Genomic DNA, 21,542 nt, shown 5'->3' on the forward strand with positions numbered 1-21,542 from the left:
TGTGGGCTGGAAGTGAAAACAGCTCCCCCAGGCACATTCTTTACAATTTGCAGAATTTATAGTCCTATAACATGATATTAAGCATGTTATATTTCTTCCCTTTTTTTATCATCTGTGTGACAGTGTTAACTTTGCTTTCAGTGTATCTATAGCCTAGCAAGCATTAGCTGAACAATTCCCTCTTTAATAGCAAGAACAGCAGTAAAAATCTTTGATTACTGGCACAAAAATCTGCAGCCTAATTGAAACTTCACAGTCAGAGAAAATAATATCAGGCTTTTAACATTCATGTTTTATACATTGGACTTGTAAAGTTCTGAAATAGCTGAATTGAAACTGATAACACCCCCTTCTACTACAAAAAGTTAAGAAAGTTTCCACAGTGGAAATTTAAACTTACTGAACGGGTTCAATTTTTGTCAGTTACTATCACCTTTCTTTCTTTCAGCCTTCTTAGGCTCTGCAGAGAGTTGCTCTGGTGCTTCAGAACCCAAATACAAGAAAATTGGTAAGTTATTGGCTGAATAGGAAAAGATTATTGAACATATATTGTCTCATGTTCCAAAGTCTCATCTTCTGTTAGGTATTGTAACTCTACTTCCTAGAGAAAGTTTGCTCTCATAGATTTGACGATACAGCACTGTCGTGCATTTTCATGTCCCTACTTCCAGCAGAGTAGAAATCACTGCAGAATCACATTCTTATACACCTCTGACTCATTCATGATGCAACAAATCCCTGCCCTCTTATCAGCAGCATCTTAGGACTAACTACATGGCAGCCTGGGAACAGTTGGATCCTTATGCTTCAAAAGCACATGTTCCTGCTGGGTGATAGAAAAATTACTTCCTTAGCATCAGCAGAGGCACAGTTGAATTTTTCTAAACCCATCTGAGAGAAGAAAACAAAACAGTGGAGAAGTGGGTCAGTGCCAAATTTTGTACTTTTTGTCACGTACACCTTTTATTTATGATGGGTAATGTGACTCAGGCCATAGTTTGGAATTTCCTGATTTTGATCCTCTTTGTTCGAAGTGTCACACCTTCCAAAAATCCAGTGGAACAATCCTAGTGAAAATAATAACTGTGAAGAGATGGCTTCTTGGCCCAGCCCATGCTATACAGTCCTTTAAACCAAAGTAAGAATGGGAAAAAGGGCAATTTCTAGGTGTTGCATACTGTTAGGCCATCTGCAAGGCAGTATCTGTGGCCAGCAGGCAGGCTGTAACTTGTTCCCTAGGTGGAAAAGGGCGCTAAAGTTCTTACCCAGCTGTAGCCTAAATGGGTGTCTCAGGCATAGCTAAACCAGCAAAATACTCTTCTAAAATCCACGTGAGAGCAATCACCTTTGGATGAATATATTATACTGTGCTTTGAAGTGACACATACATTATGGTATGCTAGCACACTTCCCAAGCCTCCTAAGGTGAACTCTGACTGTACCAAGCCCTGTGGGCCATGTACATGTCAGGGTAGGCAGCCAAAACCAGCGTGTAACCTAGAGAGCCATCCAGAGAGTGCTTGGATCATGGGACTGCACCTCAGCAAAATTCAGGCCGGCAATTGCCCAGCAATTGCTAAGGAGCTGGCACAGATTTGATGAAAGTCATAGAGAGCACACACATGCACTGGGACTGTGATTCAAGCTGGTTTTCCAATGTTCACGTGGACTTCTGGGGGGGATTGAGCAGAATTAGCTGTGAAAAAAATACATTTGCTGGATCTGGAAAGGTAATCGGAGTTCCTACTGAAGTGGTGCCTGTCAGCCGTAGTTATTCAGACACGGGTAAAGTTCCTGGCAGTTAGTACCCATTAAAGGTAGATTACCTTCTATCTGCTTGAATTCCTTTATAGATTTAGCACTTTTTAAGGCCTATGTTTATGCCACACTAACAATGAGAGTTTTCAATACAGAAATGGCACCCCAATGAGCTCCTGATTTAAAAAAAACAAAAACAAAACAGTAAAAATACCTCACCCTATAGAACTTGCATCCCAGCCTACAGTATCATCACAGAGCTAACAGGTGCTTTGTAAAGCTGCACCTATCCTTTTCCAGAAAGTGCTCAGAATATTATCACTCTCTCTACCTTACTTGACTCAAGGAAGGTGCTAACGGAAGGAATATACACATAAGGCAGTATAAGTACTGGGTACAAAAAAATCTAATTGACAGAAAGCTGAGCTACATGACAAAATTAGGAATATATTTAACCTGTCATAAAATGAGTGTCACATTATGATCCTGCAATGGCAAATGCATCAGCTCTTCAGAAGTGTAAGACCATCTACAGTAAAGAGGACAATGTGTACTAAAGTTCAGAGTGGTAAGCCAAGGATGAGATTCTTTCAAAGGAATTGAATGAAATCAAACCTAAGATTTGCCCAATTCTTTGTGGCTAGCTATAACAGCACCTGATCTTATCTGACTGTAGCAACGCGACAATCCTTGGATAGGAAATTACGCGGGAATTTCACATGCTGATGTACACACAAGCTGAAAAACACTTTTTAAAGTCTGGTTTTTATACCACAGTAAAAATGAAAAATTCCTATAAGAAAATAATACATCAGTTCCTGATAAACAATGTAGACACATCCCACCCTAAAGAGCTTGCATTCCAGATGACAGTGTACCTATAGTGGCACAAAACCTACACAGATTTGTAGCTCCTGATAAAACATTAGACCATGGAAAGCAGTGAAATAGAGACTTAATTGTTGCTGCTAGACAGGAGGGGGAAAGAAAAGCAAAACCAACTCTGAGAATAAGGGTGTGGCAAAATCAAGGAAACCAGCAGACTAGTTCAAAATAAGCAAGTGTATCTTACTTGGTTTCAATAAGCAGATGAAATCATACAATGCTCATGAGTTTCCCTCCTCATTTGTCCTCTTCTTGAAAAAAACAAGTGCTGCAGGCAAGTTGCGTCTTTTAAAACTCGGGTGTTTGTGACTTCTTGGGAAACCCTCTTAACACAGACTAGTTATCCTTACAAGCACTGTAGTGTCTAAGTAGAAAGCCAAGGTCCTCAGTTTATTGTACTTGGGCCTCTCTAATCTTGTGCAATATTAAGGTAACAAACCATGCTTGGGAAACAATGTAAAACCTTGTTATGTCTTATCCGTCAATCATCCCTATGTAAGATCATTTACATCTAAACACATCTGAAGGTTTCTAGAAAGAAGGCAGTCCAGGAAAGATGAAGAAAAAGAAAATGAACAGTGAACTACTGGGAAAAAAAGTGATCTACTATAGAATTTCATAAATACATTTTACTTTTTGAGATCTGAGTAAATTTCAGAAAGCTATTGTGAATTGTTCTTGCTTTTGGAAAATCAAAACACAACTGATCAGAATCAAGTGGTTTATGCTATCTGTTGAGACCTGTTCTTTGGCTGCCTTAACTTCTAGCAATGAAATAGCTTTCTCCTTTTGTTTTGCTTTTTTTTTCAAGTGGAAGTCCCTGCAGTGTCTGCAGGGAATGGCAGTTTCTTAGCTATGCCTCTCAACAGCTATCCAGCCGGCTTCACCTCACTAACTAAGCAGCACGTGTCCTTTTCTGTTCCTGCTACCAATGCATTGGAAAGAAGTTTCATAATTCCTGGTACGTACAGTACAGCTATAGGTGTGCACCTGTACACAGGTTGATTTATACAAGGGGAAGACTGTCTTATAAATCTGGTCATTGACCATGAACAATGGCAGGGAAAACAAGTATGGCAGCTGTTTCAATCAAGCACTTGGAAGTGTGGCACTACTAAAAGAATGAAAAATATTCAAGGGAAATTAAAAGTGTATTACCCCTAATGAAATAGAATGAGTCTTTCATTTAATTGGTGAAGTGCAGGTTAATAAATAAGAGAACAGAGTTACTTACTCTATGCTAGTCTAAATAATTACTTACTTGTCTTAAGAATAGGAAGTAACAAAAAATTTCATTAATAAACTTTGGTTTAGTTCCAATTTCTTTTTCATCCAGAGCTGTAAAGGACTGCAGGATAATTGTATTTGCGATAGTAGAGCAAAATCTAGGCTGGAGTTTTGTTCGCAAAAATTGAGTACTAATCCAAGTGATGGGCTGTGTAGCCACCTTGCCTTGATCACGTTGTGTAGCGGGGGGTGCTCATGGTACACTGGCAAGTGCTAATGACAAAGACACAATTCAACACCTTTCACTGTTAAATCTATGCTGGAAAGGAACCAAAAAGCAGTGGATAAGTTAGAAGTCTTGAAGTATCTGATGCTAGCTGAAACAGCACAAAGTAGCAGAAGAAATTCTGTCACACCTACAGAAACTCAGAGCTATGGCTGATTAAATTGCAAGCACTGCATCATTAAAAAAATTTCCCAGTGTGGGTTCAGAGGGAGGATGCTTGCTAGCTGCTTGTACAAGCTGCATGATGTGCAATTATGTGGGAAAGATGTAGTGCAAAGGATGGTAAAATTAATTCAGGTGCATAATGTTTACACATTTTCTCTCTTCTGGATCTCTGGTCCATACATTTACAGACTTTGCCTTAAGCACTTTTCCTTATGGTAATAGAATTTCTCTTTAGACTATTGAAAACCAGTAGTCACTAAAAGCTGGGTAATCCCTTGTATTTCTTATTCATTGTACCTTTTAAGAGTTTTTGTTTAATGGATTCTATGGACCTCATGTGATCCTATGAATCGTGGTTCATAAACTGTCTACTGGGAATATTTGCCCAGAAGCTGCCAGAAAGGATAAGTAGCTTTTAGAAAGCTTTTTCTTTCTTAGAAACCTTTAGAAACCAGGAGACTTTAAAAACAGAAGAGGCATTATTCTGCACTCATTTCAGAATCTTCAGCACCTTTGATTCCAGAGTGCCTACCTGTTGGTGTGAAAGGGAACCAAGAGAATACAGGCTTTGCAGATCCTCCTCAGCAGATACTTGTTCTTGGAAATGGCACATCTGATGTTATAATATATCCAGGTAAGAGCAGTAACCTTTTATCCACATAAATAGGCAGAAAGTACTGGAAAATCAATGCTGTCAATAAAGTACTAAATTCCCTCATTTCAGTTACTGATAGCTATGATAGGCTGAAAACTGTCATTTGTTTCTTGTCAGTGCCAACTTCTTCCATGGAAACGCTGATATCCCCAAGTTTTCCAGTTAGTTTATGTGGTAAGTAGAAAAAGGATTTTTATATATACAGTACTTTGGATTGGGAGAGGGAGCATGTTGCTTCTACCCAAAGACAGTGCTCCCCTCCAGGCTTTATTCATATTGACCTTATTAAGGAAAATAAAAATTAATGGCATTTCCTTCTTTGTATTGATCACTGGCTGCTTAGTCTAGTCCAAAATACAGAGCAGATAAGGGGTTGTAGAGCTACAGGTTCAGCTCTGTATTAGCAGCTAATCCGCTGTGTTTGCTATGAAGTCCAGTTTCTGGAAGAAGTCTTGTCTAGTTAAAACAACACAAAAGCCCAGTGTGCTTGAGCACCATCAGAAGTGGAAGTTGCGCTGGTACTGGCACGGCCTGAGCATCTTAAATGCTTGGTGATGGAAGCCAGACTGCAGTCAGCTCACGTGGAAGCCCCAAATCCAAAATGATGACAAGTTATTTAACTAAACAATACAGAAGCCTAATGTACAGAAAGGCTTATAAAGAAATCAGAGCCTTGGTCAGGGTATAACAGACCCCCTGTGGTTCCTCAGACACTTTTCTTCCAGCCCTCAGAGAGCTGTTAGAACATGGAGTTTGATTTCAGTGGTTATTTAGTTTCTGATCTCTGTGTACCCTGGTGGTTACAGCTGCTTGCAGCTTAGTATGAGTGTTTTGTTGCCCTCTGGTGGCTAACTACCCAAAATAGCAAAATTTTCAAGCGGGGATTAATAGGCAAATACCCCTAGGTTTGGGGAAGTATTTGTAAATTATATATACTGTTTATGTGCATACACAATACTAATAATTCCAACTGATCTACAGCAGCACAACTTATATAAGTATGTCACAAACCTCAGAATTCCAAATGTAGCAGGAAAATCAGCACATAAGCTACCAAGCCAGTCTCTTTTCCTTTTTTAAGAATCATTAACACCTGATTGTTTTGACCAATGCTGCTTCCCATCTAAATGTCTCATTACAGCTTTTCTTGGTTTTCCATTCTGTTGGTTTTATTTAATAAAATAAATAGTAAACCAAAACTAGACACTTGCCTGAAAACAGGCATGTCCCTTCTTTATTCAATATTTTAAGGGTTTTTTTCTTCTACAAGGAGGAGACTATCTCTATAGCAAGTGTATTCTTTCACTGGACAAAGTCTTGCTTATTAGAAGTCTATGGGTGCTTCCATGCTAGAAGCAACTCAACTCTAACCATTCCATCTGTTGCTGGCATGCAGGCTAGGAATTGATTTCCAAATCTCTGAAACTTTAAGATTTGTAATTTTTTAACCACATTCTACATCAAGATGAACCAAATATTATGGTAATAAATACGTTTGTACAAATCTAGGGAGATTAACCTGGTTTGTTTTGGGGTTTTTTTCCACGTCTCTGCTGTATGTGGTTACTATGAGGTTGGGTTTGTAACAGTCAATTTAAATTCTTTCCTGTGTCTGCAAAGCTTTTTGTACCAAAAGTTTTGTCAAAACTCATACTCTGTCATTACCAGTCCGTAGAAAATACGCTTTCTCTGCAAAATTCCCCATTGCTTTGTATGGCAGACACTGCTCATCTGACTAAGGGCAAAAGTCTGCAGTAGTTTGAAAACAAACAGGCAAAAAGAAAGAAAATTGGACAGTGACAGTACTTTGTCAGGAAGAGTAATGGGTAAATTCTGTTACCAATAGTCCCTTCTCTGTGACTTTCATCCTTAATGTTTGGTTGCAAGGTGTAGAGTAACAAAAGGAAACTATTGCTTTTGGTGAAATAAAGATGTCCTATGTGTGAACATTACTTTATGCAAAACAGTGATATTTGAAAAGAACAGTGGATGTCACCTTGCTATGATAGGTCTTCTGCTTCATACAACTGTCAGAACAGCTGTCATCTGTTTTGGTGTCATACTGCCTGCAACAGTTCATGTCAGCTGTATTATACTTTTATGAGGATTTTTTTTGCCTTTCCCTTGTAAAATAAATTATTTCTTTCTCTGGATGATACATAATATATGTTGCAATGAACTTGAAAAATAGCATTAGTCTTATTGTTAAAATTAGTAAAGCTGAATTGATGACTATCTGGGTGTCTTCCTCAAATATATTGTTTTGTTTCTTCAGGTTTAGAAATGTTCAAAGAAGTCCAAGTTCCCATAATTCCTTCTGAAGAACCATTCAAAAGACCAAGTGAGTTTAGATCTCTTGAACTTAAAAACTTCCAGTGTTTTTTGGCTAATTTTTCTGTTTCTTTCCATACAGAAAAGCTACTTGTTGTAGGAGTTGTCATTTAACAATTTGTGAAGCTGTTCTGAGTGTCTGAGCACGATTCCTGTTTTTAAGATGTTAGACTTATCTACCTGTAATTATCTAGCTGTAGTACCTACTTAGAAGGTCAGTGTACTTAGTCGGTTTTATCATATGTGTAGATACCTCCAAAATTATTCAGTTCATAGGTCTAAAAGTGTCTATTGTGCCTGCACTCCCAATTTAAGCACCTGTAGTTGCATGGGATAAATCCAGACCTACATGCTTTATGGGAACTGAGGTATTTTGACCATATTACAATTATGTACTTAAACCACCATGAAGCAATGTTGTAATTTGTGGACTGGTTTCTTCAGTTTGTGTGTGCTTTTTATTTCTCTAGAGCCAGTGGAAGCTTTCTGTACATCACTTAAGGATTATTTCCGAGACGTGTGCAGATCTGTGGCCATGGAGCGTGAAGTAACTCTTGATCACCTGTTTATTGATGGGACACTTGTTCAAAGCCAAACTGAAACCAAGACTGGGAAGAATAGTGTAAAAGCAATGGAAAAGGAGCCAGTAACTTGCAGTCTGCAAGGGAAGGAAAAGGCAGTCCTTAAAAGAAGCCAAATATTTCAAATCCTGGGAGGTAAATACTTAGACACTAAAGTGATTGTGGTGCTGGGAAAAGCAGGAATGGGCAAAAGCATTCTTGTTCAGAAGATCTGCCAGGATTGGTCCAATGGAGAGTTTCCTCAATTTGAATTTGTATTTTGGTTTGACTGCAAACAAATAAGCTTGCCTGAGAAGCGATACAGCCTAAAGGATCTGCTTCTTGAATTTTTTATAAAACCTCAAGAGGGAAGCAAAGAGATCTTTGAGTATATATTGCAAAATCCTGCTAAAGTCCTTCTGGTTTTTGATGGTTTTGAAGGGTTGCATGATCATGAGAGTTCTCCTCGTTGCTCGGCCAGCCAGCCTGAAAAAGACTTGTGCAGTATAAAGGAGCTGCTTTCAGGACTCATCCAAAAAAAGATACTCAATGGTTGTACTTTATTACTTACAGCAAGACGAAAGGACAAGGTGTACCAGTATGTGTCCAAAGTGGATAAGACTATTGAAATAGTAGGATTTTCCCCTCAGCAGAGAGAATTGTACATAACCAAATACTTCGAAGGATTACCCTACTGTGATAATGGACTGAAGTTAATCAAAGAGTGTGAGTACTTGTTCAGTCATTGTTACAGCCCTGTTATGTGTAGATTTGTTTGTTTTCTCTGTGAGACAGTACTTGAAATGGGAGACGAAAGCCTTCCTCCAACTCTTACTACCGTCTTCCTGAAATTTGTTCAGCAAAAGATAACACCTATGCAAACAGATGTTACAGCCGTGCAAAATCAAGAGAGTCTTGCTACGCTAGCTCGTATAGCCTGGTATCTTGGAGAAAAGCACCAAAGTGCCATGAAAAGTGATCTTCTTCCTTCTAAGGAAGTTAAAGAGTTTGCTCTGAAATATGGATTTTTCCTGCCATTTGCATTCCCCAGACATTCAGATAGTGGAGAAGAGGAATTTGGGAGCACATTCTCTGATTTTGTCATTCAGAATTTCTTGGGTGCGCTTCACCTTATGTTAGCAGAAGAGATCAAGGATAAGAGTCTGACAAAGTACCTGTCTTTTCCATCCAAGAAGAAAAAACCTTATAACTGGTTAGATTTAGTACCTCGATTTTTGGCTGGATTGTTGTTCCTCCAGGATGATCCCTACTTCTGTTCCCTTTCAAATAAGGATGTAAAACAATCAACCAAGAAGCAGAAAACACTTTTGAAATATATTAGAAGGCTGCAGATAAATGAGCTCTGTCCGGAGAGGTTACTTGAGCTTTTACATTGTATTTATGAAACACAAAGCAATTATCTTTTGCAGCATGTGGCCTTAAGGCTTAAGCCAGACCTGTCTTTTCTGGGCGTAGTTCTTACACCACCTGATATCCATGTACTGCACTCTATTTTAAAAAAGTCAAGAAAAGAGTTTTCCTTGGATTTGCGAAACAGCAGCATTGACATGCAAGGGCTAAAAGACTTGGCTGGCCTAAAGAATGTGGCATCATTCAGGTTGGTCATTTTTTGTAGATATTAACGTCATTCATAGGACTGCATGCAGATGACACTTTCATGCAACAACAGCAGTCACATCTGTTGATACGTTGATTTCACATGTTTTGTCACTTCACAGGGCCTCCCTCAGTGATACGGTCAAGCTCTGGAAATCTTTAGAACAGACAAAAGACTATGAATTGCTGAGAACATCAACAGAGAAATTTGTTCTCGATCCCTTTAAGGCAAAGACAATGAAGGACATCACTGACCTTTCAGACCTTGTAGAGATGCAGGAGAAGATGATCAATTGGTAGGCTTGTTTATGATCAAAAATCCTCTTAATACACTAGTGATTTAGGAAAATGGGTGTTCACTGACAGTGCTGGAGAATGGACTCCTCTGCTTGTCCAAAGGAGAAGTAACTAGGCAGTGCAAGCTCTTGTATTGTCTCAGAGTGTTCTCCTAACCTGAGGTGTGGTGGTTGTCACGGCAGGGAGGAGCAATGACAGCACCATGGAGAATATTTATCAAAACTGCCAATAAAAGAGCCAGCTGTCTTTCTTTTTCTTCAGATTTCTTTTTAATCTCTGAGTGTGCCATCTTCCAATTGCTTTCAGTTACATAACTTGGGCCCCGTAGCACCTGGGCCATAAATGAAGGCTGGTTTTGTACCGGTCACAAAGGACCCGAGTCAGTCCTTTGAGCTAAAAACTTGTTACGCGATTTATAAACCCTGTGCTTCATCCCTGCTCATGATGTGGCAAGGGGATTGGTTGCAATTAAAAGTGTGCATAAATAAAGTATTTTGGTTGGGTTTTTTAAAATAAAAATAGTTACTTCCATTTTAACACAGGCAGAGTATTTTGATTGAAATATACACAAAATAAGTTTCATGTTTGACAGAAAATACTTGATTTAGAAGAATGTGCTTTTCAATTTCATTGGAAAAAGAACAACTGACTGCACTATGAAAGGCAATTATCAGGATGAAATGAATTGAGTGAAGAAAGAATGGAGCAGAAGTTATTCTGAAGTTTCCTGCTTCCTCAGTTAATGCAGCAGTGGTTTATTTCCTGTAAAAGTTTACTAAGAAATTATTTTTAAAGTACTGTTTTGGTTGCTAAAATATTTATCATACTCTGTTTCTACTGTGATTTATTTAGTGTGCAAGATGCATCTGGTTGCAGCAGCTATGAAATTCCTGCCATCAAAAACCTCAGAAAGCTAGAATTTGCGTAAGTGATATTCCTCTCTGTTGGTTGATACATGATTACATTTAAGACTGAGAAGAGTCATGGATATAGTTAGGTTATGGTAAAGCATTAAGTAAACCCCATTTATTGCTACTTTGCTTTTCTCAACTAGATTTATTCAGTTATGGCCAAAACTCAAAAACTATCATTTCTGGCTCCTGCAGTGATACAGATCAACACGGTTCTATCAATTTTGTTTGACTGTATTGCAGGTTAGCTCCTTATCACCAGATGTAGATCCTGTGCCACAGGGTATAAAATATCTTGATGATGATCCAACTACCTGGGAAATACTTTTTCCCCAGAAATGCTCAACTTTTCTATCTGAGTCTTCTGATGTAATTTTCTGCCCTATCAGAGCTTAGGCCATGAGAGAATAAGGTCAGAGAATGCCTCACAAATAAAATATTTAGCACCATTTCCCTGGAAGAAGGAAGATTGACCTGGAAACACTGACTTTAAAAATTAGGTGTAGCAATGTTGCTTTTTTCCCCACAAACTGTAAGCAGCCTCCAAGGCTATTCTATTGCTTAAAATATGCTGCCATAGCATGTGAATTAGTTTGGGCAGAAATTGTACCAGTGCGATGGAGAACTCTTATCACGTCTTCACCTGTTTCCTGCTCTTCACATCCAACCTAGTCTAGAACTGCTATGCTTGGCCTCACTTCTGATTTTATGCTGCTTTCTCTTCTTGTTTCCTCTCCTACTTTCCCTTTATTTTAAATTCTTGGTTAAAATTCTGATCCCTTTAACTAGGCTGAAGTTGTTCTAATACCAGGGAAACTCCAAATCAGAGGTTAGCATCTGAGGGACAAATCCTCCAAATAGCTGGAATATTAAAGTTCAATTTATGCTTTAAGCTGCAGTGCAATGTTGATCTTAAGTTAGTCTGAATTGCCAGTAGTGGGGGGAGAGGGGGAAGTATTTTTTTCATCTCGGTTATCAAGATTATAATACTTAAAATGAAAAACCTGAAAAAAAATAGAAAAAGAACAGAAGTACAGGAATCTAAAACGAGTGAAATGAGTCTTGTAAAGAGTAACAACAAAGTGGCAAACGCTTGTACCACTGCTTCTGTGCAAGCAGCTCTGCTCTGTCTGACTTTAGCCTTGCGGGGTCTTCATGTGGAGGCTTCAAAGCAGACACCCTTGCTGCAGATTGTAGGGAATGGCTGCTTCTGAGGAGCGTAAACTAGCTTGCATTTGGGGCTGCAGGGCAAGAACTTAAAAATTCGTAACTTTTGCTGTTTCTGAGCGTGTTAAAAAAACTGCTGCATGTCTGTATTTATTTTCTTCCAGGCTGGGTCCAGTATGTGGCCTTCAGGGATTCCTAAAACTCGTGGAAATTCTTGCAGCATTTCCATCACTTCAGCACTTAGAGTGAGTAATGCTGAAGATTAACTTTGCTAACGTTGCTCCTCAGCAGCCCTTGATGATGGAGGAGCTCGTGTACTCAAGAAACATTTTATTTGCCAACAAGACTACTTGCTTTGATGAACAGACCGAACAACAAAAACATTCAGAGAATATAACAGCAGACTAAAAGCTAGCGCTCTTCATCCTCCTTTAAGACACTTGGTGGTGGTTTGTTTGATACCAGTCGAACTTACCCATGTGTTCCTCGGTGGTCAAAAGCTTGTGGGAAAGGTTTAGTACAGAGCCCCACTGAGTGCTGCCCCTTCCTGCCACAGCACTGATCAACACTGCCGGCACATTACTTATTTCTTCATTCAAGCTCCATAACGTGCCTGAGCCCCAGGCTCCCTCGTGGTGAGGTTTCTGAGGGACTCGCAGTCGTGCCTGCCCCAGGAGAGAACAGTCTCCCTCCTGAACCAGAAGCAGTGTTAAATTTGGGGGTTACCCTCAGTATTTGCGCCGGTGTCGACAAACATCCTGAACTTCTGGTAGAACTTGTAAGAGATTGAGCTTTGTGGATTTGATTCATATAAAAGATATAAAAAAGCCATACTCATCTAGTATCTGGTTTTGATCTGCCCACGTATTTTCACACAGTCTTAGTCCCTTCCTTTAGCAGGAGCAGTATTAGAAATAGAGTTTTAAGAACTCCAGTTACTATTTATTCTCTTGTATCCATGACAAACCTGTCAGAGACAAAGCTGTCTCTGAATTTTAAGCTTCTTTACACTAGAAACAATTGTAGCAACGATAGTCAATATTCTGCCATCATCTGTGTGGGAAGATTACTGGGTTTTGAGAGGGCCTTTGGCCTTACTGGCTTAGCCCATTGGCCATTTGTCTGTATTGTATCTGGCCTTTTCATGATACTTTGGGAAAACAATGAAGCTCTAAAATTGGAATGAGTTTGATATATCCTAGTGTTGTCTGTCAGATTAGAAGGGCATCCGGTATCTAAAATTGGGACTATCTGGATACCTGAATGAGGAAAAACTTAATTTCTAATACTCCCTATCTGGAGAAGGAGCTGTTCAGGCAGGGATTTACAGCATCTGCTCAATTTTGCCCATTCTGTATTTCTGTGTGCACAGGAAATCTCATTTCAGCATAGCTGGAACACAGCTATTTCATAACCATTTTAATAATCTTGCATATCAAAGGAAATGGGTCAAGCCATTCAACTAGGAAAAAAAAAAATTAGGCTGTAAATTTGGGAAGCAGAAAGCTGCTTATTAGAGAAGCTATAATTTGTGTGATGCTGATTGAGGCTACTGCAGGGAAGGAGCTTCTCAAGATACATAGAGTGGTCTCTGAGGTGAATAAACCACAAAAATTTAGATTAAAAGGGAAGCTAATTCTCTCTTTGTTGTCACCCAGCCTTGATGCTCTGAGTGAAAATGGCATAGGAGATGAAGGAGCAGAGAGTCTATCTGAAGTCTTTCCAACCCTGAAATCACTGGAAACATTAAAGTAAGTGCAAGATAAACAGTTCTGAGAAATTATGAAAAGTAATAGATTAAACCTAGAGCCTTAAGGGACTGTGTGTTAATTATGGGCACAACTAACCCATGAGCATGGAAGGCCAAGAGTCTATGGACATACTTAATCTGTACGTTCATTAGAGAAATAAGTTAATCCTCTGGCAATTCCTCATTTCCCTTCAAGGGTCATAATTTGTCTTTTTCCCTGCATTTGGTCTAAACAGACCGTCCAAGTTATACAAAAAAGACATCAAAAATTAATTTTCCCCACATTGTAATAAATTAGAATAAATGTGCTCAACTGACAAAGCGATCTCACTTGCTATAGCTTATCACAGAATAAGATAACAGATGTGGGTGCGGAGAAGCTAGCTACAGCTCTTCCTTTCTTGTCTTCGTTAAAGACACTAAGGTAAGTAGTTATATCCTGTTGAGTTGTTTTATACAACATACCTTGCTATCTTTGTGAGAAATTACCGAACATGGAAAAAATACGTCCTCTGTGCAGCAGCCAAGCTTTTGACTTCATTCTTGCATAAAGCCTTTAGAGAGAAGAGGAGAGAACTGTATCACCCAGTGTAGACATGCAGAAGGATATCTCAGGAATATAATGAGGACTGTACTGATTTTTAAATCCAATCCATAATACCTACTTAAGAATAATACCCTGTACAAGTGTAGACCCAGGGCCATGATCTACTGCAAGCTTACGCGGAGCTTGCTAAGTGCAGTGCTAAGCCCTAAGCCAGCAACAAGCTGGTGTGTGTTTGCTGATACAGGACCAATGGTCCATCCTACTTCATTAAAAGTCTGGCATAGGCCTGAATGAAGTGTCTCAGTAGGGAACGCAAGAAACCGCAGTGTGCAATTTTGGAATAATTTGCTCACGTGGAAATCTTTTGAATGCTGTGCCCCAAATCTTGGAGCTTCATGTTCTTGTGGGCTTTTAATTTGATCTAATGTAGACAGAAAAGCTCTCATTATTCATTAAGAATCTAGACCTATTTTTGCTGTAGTTGTGCTAGCTGAAGAAGGGGTGTGGCCATTTGCCTTACTTGATACAGAAAATATGAAATTGTGTTTTAAAAATTAATAAATAGATTAGGATGCAAATAGATAAGGATAAATTGGAAGGTAAGGTGTACCAACCATATCGGAAGTTCCTTGATCTAATGTATAATCTGTTTACATTATCCATTATTCAACTGTGACTATACCGGTTTGGTTTTCTGCAGCTTATACAATAATAGCATTTGTGATTTTGGAGCAGAAAATCTTGCGAAAGTTCTTCCTGCGATGGCATCTTTAAGAGTGCTAGAGTGAGTATGAAATCTTTTGACATGGCCCACAAAAGCTTACTTGCTTGGATACTGAAAATTCAAATCTTCTGTGCTCAGGGTAGAGGATACAGAAATTGAGAAGGAAAATTTCAGGGAAATTTCACAGGGAAAATGTGCTATTGCAGAGTCCAGATAGTCAGTAGTTAGAAAGGATTAAGGAGCAGCTCACCATAAAAACTGAAAAATTGGTTTTAAGATAGGAGAACAGGGTCATGGGGAGTTGGAGAAGGACCTCAGGTACATAGAGTAAGGAAACCCTTAGATGAACTAACTTAATGAAGTTCCCATTTGACCTTTTGAGTATTTTATTACAGGTTTTTTGAATCAAGGATCTATTTGGGGTTTTTTTCTTTTTCTTTCTTCCCCTATCTGTAGATAAGCTCGTATAGTAGTTTTTATTTTGAACGAAATGTTTGATTACACTGCTACATGATGTGATCTGGATTAACAAAGGGGTTTTTTTTTCCTCAGTGTTCAGTATAACAAAATAACTGGTGTTGGAGCCCAGCAGCTGACTGACAGCCTACGAAAATGTCCCCATATCAAGAACTTAGTGTAAGTCTCTTGATACGCTGTTTGCTGTATATTCGTTCTGTAAATTGGGTTAGAATTCATGCTAAATCTGTGTTCTGTATTTGTCAGATTTATAAGAAGCAAAAAAAAGACATCACCAAGATACAAAAGCAGTCACAGAAATGTTAAAAATGTTGTCTCTGGTTTCAGCTGCATTAATTCCCAGTCGTCACAGGCAAGCAAGCTTGTCCTGCTTTAAGCATAGTTTACATTGAGCCTCCCTTTGTTAATCTTCCACCTTCCCGGAGTAACTGACCTACTCAGTGCTGCAGGACTTGTGTTTGAAGGATAAACAATGAGCAGCCATCATTGGAGGTTAGACTGAAGCTGCCAGTACACATTGAGGGAAAGGGAGTTGACAGAAAGCTAAAGAACAGTTATGGAGATGGGACTGTGTGTCCTACAACGAGAGTCAGCCAGGTTATGGAGGAGTGAACTGCTTTCTTCTAAATGAATATGCATTTTCATTTGTTCCATAGCTTAAATACTTCTGTAGAATGATATTCAAAAGGGAAAGGCAACTTTAAAAAAACAAAACAAAACAAAACACAAGCATACCAAACACAACAAAAAACTGTGAAGCAAATTACGCTCCTCAAAATCTCTTTCCTTTCTGAATTTGCCCTTACAGGATGTGGAATCCCACCATTCCCTATGGAGTTCTTGAACATCTTCAGCAGCTGGACTCTAGGATCAGTGTGTAGTTTCAGATGATCCCATAAAGGTAACATAAACCCTGGCTCCCTGAGACAAGAAGAGTTGTTTCTGTGGCAGCTGTTGATTCTGGTTTCACTGGCAGCAGGCACAGTAACAGCATCGATGCATACATGGCTAAGTAAAGAGATGCTGCCCTGGAGTGGCACAGATCAATATCACATCAGGCCCCCTTCCCCCCCCCTCACCTTGCATCCCCCATCTCCCTGGCACCAGCCCTAGCAGACTGCAAGAGCTGCATCAACAAGAATGGACTTCTAGGGCTTCTAGTTCAGCCCAGTTCAGTGACTGGCAGCTGGCCTGTTTACCTTCTCTTTTCTGTTGCGGAAAACTAAATAGCTCTGTGTACTTCTCGTGAGTAATAGATGAGTTCTGTACTCCTTAGAGATTGTTTTGTGTTGATTTTTAGGAAGTCCTTTCACTTTTCCTTTGCTTAATACAAATCCTCAACAGCTGCTTGCCTCACTATGAAGCTATGCCTATACTGTACTCAGAGCAAATCATTGGTTCCTACCTTCCTTGTTCTCAGTCTGTTTTGGGTGGTTTAGCTACTGGCAGCCACTTTTACTTCATTGATTCTGCCCACACAGTTTCAAGAATCCTTGAAATAATAGCATCATTAGCAATTTTCTAGCAGTTTGCTGATGATCACCAGGATCTGACTGCTTTGACACTCCTGGACTGGAGTTGCTGCAGCAGGCATGGGAAGTTCGGGTTTTGTGTAGGATTCTGCTCCCTGTTTTCTGCCATGTGCTTCCTCTTAAGAAAAATTATGCAGGATGCATCAGTGAAACGATCCCAGTGAAGAATGAGAAGCCAGAGGCAAACCAGACACCAGATGCCCTCCAGCTTTCTTTCAGATGGCAAAACCACATTGCAGAGTGACGCCAGCTGCTTGAGCTGTGGCTTGAATGGTCCTGGCAATGGCTGCAGTTGCCAATGGCTCACTAAACCATGCAGTGAGCCAAGCTTTTGCATGACTCTTGCACTTGGTGCCCTAATCACCAGATGTTGACTGGGCTATATGTATGGCACTGATCAGGCTACAGGTTGTGGAAGACTCGGGTGCCATACCGGCTCCACAGACTAGCTTTGTACAGCAGCAGTGAAAAATTGTAGTGATGCTTAATAGCCTACAGTACAACTAACTCTTTGTCCTGTTGAATAAGCATACCTACTCGGGAAGGAAGACATTAGGGGTATCAACACTGCCAGGAAACCTTACAAAAGCAAAGTTTCCTCTAACCTCCTGTGTCTGTCATTCAACGGGAGCATACAAAAAGAGTCTCTGAACATGTAGGTCAGCTCCCAAATGACCTCAGTTTTCCTCTGGACACAGAGCAATGGCAGTCAGCAACAGAGAGCTCTGCTCTGTGAAAGTCGGTGATTCTTGGACACTGCGTCAGCTTTCACGCCAAGCAAAAGATGTGTTTAATGCAGCTCTGCATAGAGAACCCCTTGCATCTCCCTCCACTGCTGTTCTCTCATGTTTGTAGCACATGCCTTTGGCACCAGTCACCACATTAGTATAGTACCTGAATATGTGAGAAAACTTTCTCCTTCATTAGCACTGAGGATAAGTAGCAGCAGGAAGTCTGGATCCTGTCTCCACATCCAGCATCTACCAGTTACTTTTGTCTGTTTTCAAAGCACATCAAATACATGGGTTTGGTGATGTTAATGGTGATTTAGGCTGATAGGCATATATCTAATATTCTGTTTTCATCATTTCACAGGTAACATAAAGAAGAGGGGAAGGTGTCATCTGTGTTTTCCTATCTTCTTGCTGCTTTATGAATCGGTGGCTGACTTTCATGATAGTGGCAAAATGAAAAGTCACATTTAAGCTTCTTGAGTGATGCTTGAAGTGGGTCAATGATGGAGTTCACATTTTTTAAAGGTCACTTAAAATGCTATTCAAAGACCCAGTTGTGTTTCTACTAAAGTCATGAAGAGTTAAGTGACATCAAATTTCAAAGATGAAAAGAGCATCTGGATGTTGTGATCACCATTAAACATGACTAGGAATCACCAGGATACTGATAGTATAAAATTCCATCATCGAGTCATCAGAGAGTAGTCTGCAAGCTGCTGGACCTGCAACGTCTGAAATAGTGACAGATCAAATCCAATTGTTTCATGGTGCCAGTGGTAACTGCAATCAAATTTGGTTTGATGATTTTGGACTTCCAAAGCTCAAAGTTACCAGTTTCACCTGTCTATCTGAACTGATTTGAAGCATTAGAGTCAGGAGCATAAATAAGAATGATCAGTCTTAGAAAACAGTCTGCTATTGTAAGATTATCCACAAGAATCTAGAAGTAGCTCTTTTCTTGTTGCTAATCACCAATGCTGTCTTAAGGGATACAAAGATATTTTCTATCACTCTCTTGTTATGGAGTCCTTCAAAACAATGGGAAAAAAAAGAAGTAAAAAGAAAGGAATTAAAACTGGAAAACGATTAAGGATTTTTCTGACATTATTGCAGAAATCCAAAAGCATACAAATAGCTTTTGCTATTTGCACAAAAATCCTCACAGTGACAATCTTCAAAGGTTTTTACTCTGCCTCAAATGAGAGCTTTAAATTCATATACCTGGATTGGGATTTAGTTTCTCACTTGCAGGTGGCAGCATAAATGTACAAGCATCGATTTTATACTTGACAGTGAAATCACTACTGTGTGTGGTTTATGTGGCCTTCTTTTACAGAGTTATGACTAACTAGGCAATGACAGACAGTAACATATTTCAAAGTGTTGTCATGTGTCTGTGCTGCTGGTCTCAGTGATATGTGGGCCAAATACTGGTCCTGCTGACTGCGATGGCAAACCAATTGTCTTCTTTTCTATTTTATTTTATTTTATTTTAGCTCTGTGAACATGGAGACAACTTATAAGTGTACAGAGACAATTGTCAGGATTAGCATTCTAGCTCCCTGTCCGGTTAGAGTCTGGAGACAGAAAAACAAAAAGGGACGGAAAAAGCTAGGAATATTCAATATGCCACAAACTGGGAAGGGAGGTCTTTACTTCATGGTTAGCTCAGGGTTAGCTCAACAGCCTTCTTGAAATCTCTTCAGCTAGGAAGCACTGACAATACTGACCCAGGGATCTACACAAACTAGAATCTCTCAGCTAACCTCTCAAATACTCTGTTATTTGGTTCTAAAAAAGTCCCCAATTTGAACAGTTCAAAACCGCAATCTTTATGTTCTTTCCAGAAAATTACACTACTCTGCTAAAGTGTCTGTGCCTGCAGAATCTTGACAGCAGGGATGGAGGGTGGACAAATTAAAGAAAGAAGGAAGGAAGGTCTGGTTTTTGTTTCTGTTAATCAAAGGAGGGCAGGGAACCAGACATAGTACGTGAAGGAAAGAGTACAAGAGAGCAAGGTGGAAAAACTCTATGGAGAATATGATTGTAACTAGAAAGTGGTATTTTTCTTAACTATCTATCTGCATGGTTCTTGTCTCTAGCCCATCATGGAAAAAAAATCTCATTTACACTCTCCTCTTTCAGCTGCTTGAATGGGAGGTAGCTTGAGCCAAATCTTGTTTGATGTTCCCATCAGCCTGCGGCACTCCAGCTGTGCAGATCTATGGTGAGCCCTTGTCTTGGCTTCCCTTAACTAAGCTTTGCATGACAGATGCCCCTGTAGGGATATATTCTGCAGCTACACTTCACTCTGACTGAATCTGAGAATGTGCTAAATATTACACAGGCAGCTGAATGTTACAGGACCCTGTCTGGACTGATAAAATCATGTTGGATGTACTGCTGTTCTATGAGTTAGTGGGAGATTTGTGTTTATAGTGTACAGACTGTAAATTGTGATACAGTGCTTTGGTTATCTTTATACATCTTTTTTAAAGTATTAATAAAAGTGAGTATTCCTTTTTACAGTAGCTTGTAGTACCTGTTGAAAATTATTTTTATTTTTCTCTTGGGGACACTATGAAACCACTGGTGGCTTCTAACATAATGACATGCTTAGAGCTTCGTATTGTAGGTTAACGGATGTCGTGGTTTAACCCCAGCCAGCAACTAAGCACCATGCAGCCACTCACTCACTCCCCCCCACCCAGTGGGATGGGGGGAGAAAATCGGGAAAAAGAAGTAAAACTTGTGGGTTGAGATAAGAACGGTTTAATAGAAAAGAAGAAACTAATAATGATAATGATAACACTAATAAAATTACAACAGCAGTAATAAAAGGATTGGAATGTACAAATGATGCGCAGGGCAATTGCTCATCACCCGCCGACTGACACCCAGCTAGTCCCCGAGCTGCCATTCCCTTCCCCACTTCCCAGTTCCTATACTGGATGGGACGTCCCATGGTATGGAATACACCGTTGGCCAGTTTGGGTCAGCTGCCCTGGCTGTGTCCTGTGCCAACTTCTTCTGCCCCTCCAGCTTTCTTGCTGGCTGGGCATGAGAAGCTGAAAAATCCTTGACTTTAGTCTAAACACTACTGAGCAACAACTGAAAACTTCAGTGTGTTATCAACATTCTTCTCATACTGAACTCAAAACACAGCACCGTACCAGCTAATAGGTTGACAATTAACTCTATCCCAGCTGAAACCAGGACAATGGAAAGCAGTGTGTGTGAGGGAGACAGGTTGGTCCCGCTGGCACTAACCAGTTCAGTGGTCTGGAAATAGAGAAATAATCCTTTAACAGGCAATGGGATCTTGCAATGCCAACTGACAGACTGTAAGTCCAGAATTAGAAGATATAAAAGTGCTGACTGAAGCTGCCTGCTAACAACAGCAAGTTTTTTTCATCCTTTCAGATTTTTTGCAGTTGAAAGTTCTAAAATGAATCAAGGTTCAAAGTTTGGATATTTTTGTGGCACAAAGCTCATCCAGAATGCTTTTGTCGAGTGAGTGTCTTGTGTATAGAGGAGTGAATTCACTGGCTACCTAAAAAAGCTGTTCTGATCAAATCCATGTTCTAAAAATCTTTTAGGGTGAGAAAAATGCTACTCTCTTTATGCCCATGCTCTTTTTTGTTGTCAAAGAAGCCTTGTTAAAATGCTAGGCTTGTGTTACAACGGCAGTCAGATCCTGTAGTTGGAGTACTCTCCCCATCCTTTTAATGTATGAAGCTAAGCTGTACTGAGAAAACAAAAATCTTGATCCAAGTTTCAGAATCTCCAAAGTTAATTACTTGGTGGAATTTGTATTGCTTGATCTGTGCATCGTGTGGCATAACCCACTGCAGGGAAATTATTACAAACAAGTAGATACTGCAATAAGTACCTATAATAACAAACTGAACCATTTCTT

General features: G+C 39.7%; 1 protein-coding gene across 1 annotated transcript in view; it reads left to right on the plus strand.

Moving 5' to 3' along the window:
- LOC126034105 (MHC class II transactivator-like) overlaps positions 1-20,122 on the plus strand; it is a 29,199-nt gene extending 9,077 nt beyond the window's left edge. The window contains exons 6-20 of the mRNA XM_049791383.1: positions 449-508; positions 3,455-3,604; positions 4,821-4,955; positions 5,094-5,150; positions 7,252-7,317; positions 7,778-9,485; positions 9,607-9,780; positions 10,634-10,705; positions 12,024-12,104; positions 13,518-13,610; positions 13,950-14,033; positions 14,857-14,940; positions 15,433-15,516; positions 16,166-16,258; positions 17,985-20,122. Of these exons, the coding sequence (XP_049647340.1) occupies positions 449-508; positions 3,455-3,604; positions 4,821-4,955; positions 5,094-5,150; positions 7,252-7,317; positions 7,778-9,485; positions 9,607-9,780; positions 10,634-10,705; positions 12,024-12,104; positions 13,518-13,610; positions 13,950-14,033; positions 14,857-14,940; positions 15,433-15,516; positions 16,166-16,238 (2,921 nt within the window). The 3' untranslated portion in view covers positions 16,239-16,258; positions 17,985-20,122. The remainder of the gene's footprint in view (positions 1-448; positions 509-3,454; positions 3,605-4,820; positions 4,956-5,093; positions 5,151-7,251; positions 7,318-7,777; positions 9,486-9,606; positions 9,781-10,633; positions 10,706-12,023; positions 12,105-13,517; positions 13,611-13,949; positions 14,034-14,856; positions 14,941-15,432; positions 15,517-16,165; positions 16,259-17,984) is intronic.
- Positions 20,123-21,542: the final 1,420 nt, after the last annotated feature.

The sequence above is a fragment of the Accipiter gentilis genome, chromosome 33 (assembly GCF_929443795.1).
Source record: "Accipiter gentilis chromosome 33, bAccGen1.1, whole genome shotgun sequence".
Classification (NCBI taxonomy): Eukaryota; Metazoa; Chordata; class Aves; order Accipitriformes; family Accipitridae; genus Astur; species Astur gentilis.